General features: G+C 39.3%; 1 protein-coding gene across 1 annotated transcript; it reads left to right on the top strand.

Moving 5' to 3' along the window:
• Positions 1-888: 888 nt before the first annotated feature.
• On the top strand, positions 889-10370 carry RCN2 (reticulocalbin 2, EF-hand calcium binding domain). Its single transcript, XM_009994495.1, has 6 exons — positions 889-925; positions 1506-1702; positions 4201-4302; positions 4932-5028; positions 6101-6243; positions 9591-10370. The coding sequence occupies exons 1-6, from the start codon at positions 889-891 to the stop codon at positions 9741-9743; spliced, it is 729 nt and encodes a 242-aa protein (XP_009992797.1). The 3' UTR covers positions 9744-10370.
• Positions 10371-10726: the final 356 nt, after the last annotated feature.

The raw sequence follows: 10726 nt of genomic DNA, 5'->3' as shown, positions 1-10726 counted from the left end.
GGGGAGAGGGCGCTGCGGGTGTCCCCGGGGATAGATGTGCTTCCCGTGGCACGGCCGGTGACACGCAGGGCTGTGCTGAATCGCCGTGAAAAATACGATGACCCGCCTCGCACAGGGCGTGGGAAATACCAGCAGATGAGATAGAACCACAGGGTCCTTCTCGTTGGAAAAGAACTTTGAGAGCATCGAGGCCAACTGTTAACCCAGCAGCACCAAGCCGTGGCCCTGAGCACCACATCCAAAGGTCTTTTAAATCCCTTCGGGGATGGTGACTCCACAGCTGCCCTGGGCAGATGTAAGAGCCTGAGGGCATCTCAGTCCCTACGGGTTTTGTTTCACACCATGCAAGAAGTGAGGGTCACCAAGAGAACACAGCAGTGAGTCCACATGAGTGAAGGAGCAGCACTCACAGCTTTGCACTTGTGCCTGCCCCTTGCATAAGTGGTTTCTGTGTTTGAGATCCTTTTTGATTTCCCAGTTTGAATCCTGCTGGAACTTACCAGCTGCACAGTTCACCCCAGTATCCCTGCCTCTGACTGTGCAGGATCAGAGCACCTAACTCTGGCAGGATGGCTAATCCCTGTAACAAAGAGCAGGCAGTTCAGAACATGAAGGCTGTAAGGCAAGAGAGCTAATATTTTAAAGTGTAGAAATTCACCCATGCTCCATCCTCATGATATATATTACATCGTGTTCTCAATGTAATGGAAATTTTCCTTCCCCTGACTTCCCAAAGGAAAACTCAAAGTGGAATGTGTTTTTACACTAAAAATCTTAGGGTATTGAGGCTTTTCCAGCTCAGTTACTTCTCAGTGTATTGCAGAACACTCTTGGAGAACTTTCTCCTTACCAGTGATGCCTCCATTTGGAGGCTGACACTGAGAGAAGATGAGCCATGATAATACCATTTTTCTAATGTCAGAACGTAAGTATTTCTGACGAGTGGCACTGGGCATTGTGTGCTCAGCTGCCTGTACCTCCTGCCTTAAACGCAGGGCAATAAACCAAATATGTTACCCATCAGTGCTGGTTTTGTGCAGCAGCCTTGGTGGCTACAAAACGTGGCATGCTTAGCTCCACAGGCTCAGTCAGTTCACAGAATCTGTTATAAAGCTGGTTCCTTTGGTAACACAAATTCAGCTGTATGAACACGACCTATGTCAGAGAGGGAGGCATCACAGCTGCTCTGGCAGCACCAGCACAGGCAGGATGAAACTAACCATGTAACTGCAGCCTAGGGGCTGTGAATGGGGAAATGGTATTACCAAAGAAAAACTGAAGGCTGAAGCTGTGATCTTTTCTTCCCTTAACTACAGAAAAGCTCTAGCACAGAGGATACATTGTTTTGCTTTAACTAACCTTGTGCATATATTCTTACATCTGATAGCAGAGTCTGTTCAGGCTAAACAGGTCTGTGATATCTTTAGTTTTTACAGTACAAATTATTCTGATCGGGGGTTGTTTTTTTTTTGTTTGGTTGGGGTTTTTTTACATTATTTTCACAGATGAGCTGAGTTCCTGGATACAGCAGTCTTTTAAACACTATGTAACCCAAGAAGCTAAGCAACACTTCAATGACTATGACAAAAATGGTGATGGATTAGTGTCTTGGAAGGAGTATAATATGCAAATGTATGATCGTGTAATTGATTTTGATGAGAACACTGTCCTGGAGGATCAAGAAGAAGAATCATTTCGACAGGTAAAATGTTTCAGCATCAGTTTCTGGTGTTGGCTAACGGCAGCAATATTTGTTTATTGTGACAGAACAAGATGGGTAGAGGAACTGTACCAGCTGGTACATGTTTTAACACTTTCATCTATCTGAGATGGGGGAGTAATTAAAGGAAAATAATGGTGTAGTAAAGCTGCTACCAGCAAAACAAAGACAGAATGAAATGGTACCTCCTGAGGCTATTTTGCTAGCTGAGTGGAGAATAAGTCTATTGACAGTCTTGCCACAGTCTCCAGCCATTGTCTTAAAACAAGCTGGCAATCTGTTGGACTAGGTCTGTAGCCTAACCAGTGTTCTGCCTTTAGCAGAAGCCAGTACCACCGGTGTGGGATGTAAAGGAAATCCTTGTACTCTTTAACATCCTGTATTGCACTGTTCTATCTATTTTTTCACTTCTCAAATATCCAGTGTGGGGTATCTATTGTCTGCTTTATCATTTCCTGTCCTTTAGAAACCCACAGAGAAAGCAATAGCAATTCAGACATTTTTAGCAATCAAAATGCAACTCTGAGACCTAAACCTGGATGTTCAAACCGCAGAAGTTACGGCTTAATCTCATATATGAAAGCAGATACTTAGGAGTGGAAAGGAAAGAAGCAAGAGGGGCAGGAGGGGAAGGAAGGTTCACCAGGAATCACCACAGAGCAAAACTTGTTTCCTTTCAGGTTACACGTTTGTAAGCACATGTAAATATTTCCCAAAAAGAGAGTGAGTTTTCTAGATTATTCTGGCTTGAGTGTTTTCCTCTGTCAGGATTTGGCTGCTTTTAGTAAAGTAGTAGTAGATCATACAGGATGTTGGTGGAAGTGAGGCTAAAACAGGCAATGGGTAGGGGATTTTACACACTGAAGAAACAAACTGTAAAGCTTTGGAAGTCACTTAAGTGAACAATTACATAGATTTTAAATGAAATATTACTTTAAATGGAACGACTAGCCAAAATACTGATCCCATGTTTGAGATACTGGCATCATGGATACATATGCTGCGCTGAAACTCCTGCTCACTCATGCTATACTTTGTTTGACTGCTTGCTGCATTTTCCTGCTTGCTGACTTCCACAGATACTGTAAAGAGTGCCATTAGCAGCATTGCACAAGCATCATATGTCAGACACCTTCAGCATTTTCCCTGCTTTTGAAATGAGCGATCCTGCTCTAATCAAAAGGGAAGACTTTGGTGCTGATTTAGAACTGACATCGAGTGAGTATATAAATTTACCAGAAGGTGGCAGCCTTGTTCATCACTGCTCAAAAAAAGCACTGAAAAACGGATTTCTTCCCTCGATAGTTGGGTTTTATGTTGCAGTCTAGTACTTCCTGTAGTCAGTCCTTCTAAATTGCTTTCCTATTTAAATTCTCAGCTAAGGTCATCTTTTCATTAGAGTTACATTTAATTTTTTTGCAGAATCATTAAGATATTCTACTTTATTTGTTACATGTTATGCTCTGTATTAATCAGGTTAGCCTAATTTTGAGAGAAGTGTCAATAAATATGATAAACGAAAAGGTACAGTTTCAAATTATTATTTTTAAAGTCTTCTTGATCCCTGGTTTGCTGGCCACTGCCTTATCCAGATCCAGCCACACTGATTGCACAACGTGCTTCATCCTGGGATTTGTACATTTTTATACCTTGCATCACGTGCAGTTTGAGATCAGGTATCAGTAGTGTGGGTCTTTATTCTGTCTGAAGAGACTGTACAAAATGAAACAAGAAGTGAATAGAAACATTTTTGCACAGATGGAATACAGAGACAGGAATTGCAAGAACTCAGAAATAAGAACTTGCCTGCTTATTGTGGCTGTTATTTGTTTTTAAAAGGCATGCTAATATTTATCCTTAAAACAGGTTTAGAACAGTGACTTTGCTTTGAAATATGTTCAGATGTAATGGACAACAGTCTCATCTTAAAGGAATCTCTAATCTTTCAGCACTTAAAATGGCTTCAGAAGAGACATATGTGGTATTTCAAGACCTTCTTTGAACTACAGGCAGCCCTTGATATAAATGACATGTAGATCCAGCAGGTTAAAGGTCTTTAAAATGTAAATTTTGGAATTTGCAATGGGTACCATTAATTATGATCATTGTACTCCACTACTTTGGGAGTTGGTGACTTTTAGAAGAAGCAGCATGTATAAAAGAATTGAATTCTTGGTCTTTTCATTATCTGCCTTTTGTGTTTTTGAAGCCTTGGCTAAGAATGTGTTTTAAATGTCTCATTAAATTGAAAAAAAAAGGACGTTTTTATGCAATTCTTAGAATAAAACTACCTCAATTAAAAGTGCTGTTCTTGTTGCTCTGGATGAGCTCTTTTTAGTGAAAATATAACATCAGTATAATATGGGTGGGTAATGTGAAACAATTAATATTCTAATGAGGTTACAGCCAGCTACTGTAATGTTGGTTTTCCTTTTCATTAAGTGCTCTAACTAAATCTATTTTCTAAGCTTCATTTAAAGGAGAAAAAGCGTTTTGAAAAAGCTAATAGAGATGATGTTCCAGATCTAAATGTGGATGAATTTATTGCTTTTGAACATCCCGAAGAAGTGGAGTATATGACGGTAAGATGGAGGGGGGTGTTTGGCCCCAGTTGCACGGGCAGTGGCTGTGGAGCCGTGGTGGGGATTCCTTTTCCAGGCCAGATTGCACATCAGCCGGCAGGAGGAGCTCCCTGCAAACAGAGCCTTTGGTAGGGGTGCCATAACTCTTGGTTGTGGAGAAACAAGACAGAACTACCAGAATAGGCACACTTGCTTCACTGGGAAACACAAATTCAAAAGACCATCTGGTTTTTCTAACAATTTCACAAAGTTGCAGAAATGGAAATTAGTGAATACCTAAAAAAAAAAAAAAGAGTGCAATAAGATGATACAGCTTTGTACCAATTCATGATTCTCGGTTCATTGTGTAGTTTTGAATTATGTTGAAGGATTCCAACCCTATGTACACCTTTCAGATCTGTTCTGCATACAAACTGACATCCTAGACTCTTAAGAACAGATCTGTTTTGTTGCACAAGAACCAAGTACTGCACTAGTCTGCAGAAAACAGAAAAAGCAGGTTTGAAATGAGTGAGTCTTTACTTAAAAGAATACCTTGCTGCTCTGAAATGATTTATTGCTGTTTCTCTTGATTAAAAGATGCTAATTTTTCACAAACTGCTATTTTGCTTTTTGTATGTATGTGAAAGGACTTTGTCATTCAGGAGGCTTTAGAAGAACATGATAAAGATGGTGATGGCTTTGTTAGCCTGGAAGAATTCCTTGGTGATTACAGAAGGGATCCAAGTAAGGAAAAAGAATGGGGGCATGAAACAAGGAACTGAACAAAAGCTTTTGGAATGGGGAGAATTGTATGCACGTTTATTTTCAGGTTTTTACACCCCCACCTATAGAAACATTATCCTGGCTTTTAGAATAATTTGCTTTCCTTCTAGTGGACATAGCAGGTCTTTTTTTCAGTGTGCTCTGTATGTGTTTGACAGTAGCTTGTGTACAGCCCATTCCACTGGTGCCTTGCAAGTTACTTCTTGTTTTCCTAAAAACGAGCATATTCCTCATTGTTAGGAATTATGCTGAAATAAGATGGAGTTTTGCCTACCCTAATCAAGAGCTTTGCCTCCTCTCTTAGCTGCTGCAGATGGACCTCCCTTGATGTTATAGCAGGGGAACAGCTAGTAGAGTGTTACTAAAAACCCTGTATGCCCTTACAAGTTTCACAATCCCATACACTGCCAAACAGTAGTTAACAACCTACTCTTTGAAACACTGATTGCTGTAAAGCTCCTCCCAACTTTCTGTTAAGTGCTGAGATTACCCATGTCTGAGGCCTGTGGTTGTGCTCACACTGCTGCCATGTGATGCTCTCAAGGTGGTATCTGCAACACAGTTGCTGTACATTCATGGGAGAGAGTAATTTGCCTCAGTCAAGGTAAATACTGCAAATATGTAAGATATCTGTGTCACCCACTTCAGCTTTTTCCTACTGGTATGTCAGCGGTCCCAGTAAGTAGGAAACCTACTGGACAGCACATTCAAATATGTTTTCTCCACCATCTGTTTGGGTAATTGGGGAGATATTTATCAAGGTAAACCTTGACTTGAACATCCACTTAGTTAATCTGTAAATTTACAATCTTAATATTACCTTTAAATTATCTTTTAATCTATACCAGTACTTTCTTCATATGTAGACAGGTGCATTTATTTACTCTACTCGGACTGGTCTTGTCTTCGTAAGGCTTGTCTTCGTTTAGTGAAAGCACTTTATGTTATGGCTTGTAAGATTAAGGAGAAAACTGTGAAAAAGTCTGCTTTAAGGTAAAGAGTGACATTAAATTTGACAAATGTGTCTTACTAGCTGCAAGGGAAGATCCAGAATGGATACTTGTTGAGAAGGATCGTTTTGTGAACGACTATGACAAGGATAACGATGGAAAACTCGACCCTCAGGAGCTGTTATCTTGGATAGTACCTAATAATCAGGGTATTGCACAAGATGAGGTATGTGTTTTGACTGCTGTTTAGATTTTTAATTAGAGCACTAGAATTTTGAAGGTATCACAACAAAATGACAGACACATTTGGAATTATTATGTCTTAGTAGTTGAAAAATAATGCTTAGTAGATCCTTGCGAATATTTGTAATCTTTTTTTTCAGTTTGACAAAGAATGCAGGTTCTTTCACTGCCTTACACAAATTTCAAGTTCCTATTTGTTTGAATGTTTGTAAATTAACAAAATGCTTTTTCACATATTTAAATAGCTTATACGATTTGACTTAAGGGTGTAGCACTAATCAGTTATTTTTTAGTTATTATAGATACATACTACTAAAAGAAGCATAATTTTGAAAACAAAAATCCATTTTATTCTTCTAACTGGATAAATCATAATTTTTAGAACTAATAACTTGTCTTTTCATAAGTACAAAAAAGTGGAAGCATTCTATGATTCAGGTTGCTGTAATGGAAACTTTGATGATGATAATTAAAATCACAGAATCACAGAATATGTTGGGTAGGAAGGGACCTTTAAAGGCCATTTAGTCCAACCCCCCTGCAGTGAGCAGGGACCTCTTTAACTAGGTCAGGCCCATCAAGCCTGACCCTGAATGTCTCCAGAGATGAGGTCTCCACCACCTCTCTGGGCACCAGCCTGTAGTAGACACCAACCATAAGGTGTCCCTTGTTGCCTTGGTCTCTAATTCCTACCCATAAGCTTTCATCTTCCTCTTGGCTATTCTTCAGGCACATCTCACACCCAATCCATTTCTTAACACAAAGGGCAACACCTCCACCCCTCCTTTCTCACCTGTCCCTTCTGACAGCCGGTAGCCATCGATGGCCACACTCTAGGCCCACCAAGTGTCAGTAGTGGCAAATATGTCCTAGCTGTCCAGCAGCACAACAGTTCCAGTTCCTGTTTTCTGGCCATGCTGTGTGTTTGTGTGGAGGCACTGCTGATGAGCTGCCAGCCGTGCTACCTTCCCAGAGGAACATGGTTTAATCAGGGGTAGAAGGTCAGAACAGCTTTAAGTGGATTCTCATTTTAGTTGTCTTTATTTTTTGGTAGCTGGCAGCAGAAGTGCTGATTGTTCAGAATAACCTGTTTTAGTAAGCAGACTTTTAACAGTCCCTGAGTGCAGTAGAGAGGGTTTCTGCCTTTATACTAGTCATCTTAATTTGTCCCAGTCTCTTTCGTATGCACTAAAGAATTTTAGTGTTCAGAATGGCAGGAAAAACAGGTCTTCTCACACCTCCACAATTCCTGGTGAAGACAGGAGATGCTTTGTGTCAAACAAAATAGCTCATCTGCTGCGTTGGACCGTCTGGTTACTGAGGTCCCACCTCTTCCTTTTTCAGCTCTGTGGGTGACAGAAAAAGCAACATGGCTAACAGCCTGCACGGGGTGCTCACGTCTCTAACCTTGGAGGGAGCCAAGCTGTTAAATTGTTCTGGTAGTATTTTTGTAAATGTGGATCTGTAACCCCTTGCACAGACTTTTTTTAACATCTGACTCATGAAGGCGGTTGGTTCTTACTTGAAAGAAAAAATGCTGTTCTAACTGACATGAATTCTGTGTGGTGTTGAGTCCAGTCAAACCTGTGCTGGTTTGTTTGGCTGGGGTTTTTTTTTGGTTCTCTGCTATTCATTCAAATTTGATATTACAGCAAAGGCCATGCTCAGTTCTGCAAGAAGTCAGGTTTCTTTTTATTTATTTCTCTAATGTTCTATTTTTTACTTCAGTTAATGTAGGAGCTTAGCAAAGTCACCCATCTTAAAGAGAAGGCAGCATTGACTCTAGTCTTAAACTAGTTCTTAAACTAGCTGAATACTGCAGTTTCATTTGGCACTTCAAAATGACTTGAAAACCTTGCAACTAAATAACATCAACATAGAAAAATTATTATACATTCCATTTACCAAGATGTTTGTCTTTAGTGATCTGTTAGCTCTTGCATGCTGAGTGCTTTAAAAACCTGCTTGGCTGACTTAGTCCCTCTTATTTTCTTCAGTCTCTTCTTGATGAGCCAGTCAGCATAGTATTTAATTAAAAAAAAGTGCCACTAAGCAGTTCTGTTGAGCCAAATCGATCAGAAGAAGTAGGAAAAGGATTCTCTAAATCATTGTATTTGTAGATGTTTAGCAAGTAAAAACAAATATCATGTAATACTAGGACTTCTCTATTTCTCAAAAATAATAGGTGCAGTAGAACTGCTGTCCTAGCCTGTCACTTTGAGCTATGTGATGCTTGGGAACAAGCTACAACCAAGATTTTCTGCAATTGATTTTTTGTGTTATTGCTGAACTTCCCTTCTTTTATAATATATAAACAAACAAGCATCTGAGAATTGTGTTAACTTGCAGTTCCATTTGACACTGTCATGATTTAGGATTTGAAAAGTTTTTCAGAAACGCAAGTTTTTGCTTTCAGGAAATGAGGGAAAACAGGAATTGCTACCCACAGTGGGAATTCCTATGCACAGAAGGCAGAGATCCCTTTTTCACAGTGGATGTCAAATACTTTGCAGTTACATTTTAATAATGAATTATAGCCATGGAGCTTTTTTTTTTTTTTTTTTTTTTTGCAAATCATAAATAAATACAGAATATCCAGCTGCAAATCTCTATCCCTACTTTCCTTTGTTTTTAACATGCACTTATGATGGAAAAGTGAGTCTCCACAGGTTCAGGAAATAAAGACTGGCTTAGCACAGTAGACGCCTCCAGGGTTGAAAGCAAGTTTACCTGCAGTTTGACCAGGGAGCTGTCAATGATGCTGCTCTTGTCAGATACAGGGTCAGTGTGTGACTGAGAACCAGTGCACACTTCTGAAAGAGAATGCTCAACTTGAAGACTGGACTGGCTCAAATCCTCATTGAGGTCCCACACACCAAGGACTTGCTATTGCAGTGGTCACTCAGTGGCTGAATGTCCAGAGGGGCCCTCTGAAGACACTGGGTCTCTCCTGCAGATCATACACCAAAGACATGTACTGCTCTTGCCTATGGATTTCAAGGACTATGGGTGCTTCAAGGAAAATGATTAATCTTTGCTGTTTAAATATTGTTTTCCACTCTGAAAGTAAAGCTGTGGTTTTGACATTGATTTGTTGCTTTAGAATTGATAGTGAGTGTAGAAATTTGATATTATGATTTTGCCACCAAATAAAAGAGGCAAAGGCAAACAAAGGGAGGGAGGAAAGGCTCTGTGCTGAATGTAAAATGATGGCTTGCTTGTTACAAATAATGGGGTTGTTGCAGGACTTTGACAGAGCTATCCCAAAGGCATTATTTATAAATGCTTATATCTATTAACTGTGCACATGGTGTTCCATTTATTTTAAAGGCTCTTCACCTCATTGAAGAAATGGATTTGAATGATGATAAAAAGCTTTCTGAAGCAGAAATTCTTCAGAACCAGGATTTGTTCCTTAGCAGTGAAGCAACAGATTACGGTAGGCAGCTTCATGATGAACGTTTCTACCATGAAGAACTTTAGATTTTTTATTTTGTAAGCTGTTCTCCTTCCCTTTCTTTCATTTGGGTCTCTTGTTAAAAGCACCCATGTTGCAAGTTTTATTGTGTAATTACAGTACACTAATGTTTGTGTAAATAATTTGCATTCAAAATGTAACTGTCCTCCTGCAGACTTCCTTAGGCCTCTTCTAGCCTTAAATACTTATTTCCAAAATGATACAGCATTGGGAAATAAATTACTTGAGGTATAGTACTGTATTGTGAAGGGTTGTTCTGCTCTACCTGAAGAAAATGAAGAATCAAAATGATTCTGAAAGAATGCAAAGCAGTGACTGAGAGACTACTATTTTTTTCTAATAGTTTAATTAGGGAGGGGAGTGAGGAAGATGGAGAGATATTTACAGTCAGTATTAATTGTTTTTTATTTAATGTTTGGAGAAACACTTAGATGAATGCCTCAATTGTTTAAGAGGTTTCTACTTAATTTGAAATGGTTTGTATACTGTGTTTTATTGTATCATAAAACTTGCTATTTTTACATCTACAGACAATAATTGCTTTTAATGTACAATTCTACAACAGTAGCAATACAGTGGTATTTTATGGTGTTAAGACTCTCTCCATTTGTTGGATTAAAACTTAAAATATTGTGTCTTTCTGGGGTTTGTACTTTTATTACTTATTGTGGGTCACCCAACAGCAACTCCTTGAAATGTCAGCAATGTACATAATGTACAGAATGTGCAACTGCAACATTCCTGGCTTCTATAAACCACTGACACATCATCTCAGCTAGGTGCTAAAGAAGGTTCAAAACAAGCAAAGTGTGCATTTAGCATTTTCTGGACAAGTTTGCAAAAGCAGATGTGCTTATTTTAAATTTATTTGGGATATATAGAACCCTAAAGCATCAAGGCATTGCATAATAGTCATAGTAATAACCCCTAAAACTTATCTTTGATTTAAAGCTCCACAGTTACCATTTCTAAAAGTCAGTACTGTCCC

This window comes from Chaetura pelagica, unplaced genomic scaffold, assembly GCF_000747805.2.
Source record: "Chaetura pelagica isolate M959 unplaced genomic scaffold, ChaPel_1.0 scaffold222, whole genome shotgun sequence".
Lineage (NCBI taxonomy): Eukaryota > Metazoa > Chordata > Aves > Apodiformes > Apodidae > Chaetura > Chaetura pelagica.
Note: the sequence above shows the minus strand (reverse complement) of the source record. Positions and strands in the feature narration are given on the sequence as shown.

Bases quoted from the DNA above. Each gene is read 5' to 3' on its own strand.
- RCN2 (XM_009994495.1), top strand. From the start codon at position 889: ATGAGCCATGATAATACCATTTTTCTAATGTCAGAAC. The intron at 1,703-4,200 runs GTAAAATGTTTC...CTTCATTTAAAG, and splicing joins AAGAAGAATCATTTCGACAG to GAGAAAAAGCGTTTTGAAAA. The intron at 4,303-4,931 runs GTAAGATGGAGG...TGTATGTGAAAG, and splicing joins AAGAAGTGGAGTATATGACG to GACTTTGTCATTCAGGAGGC.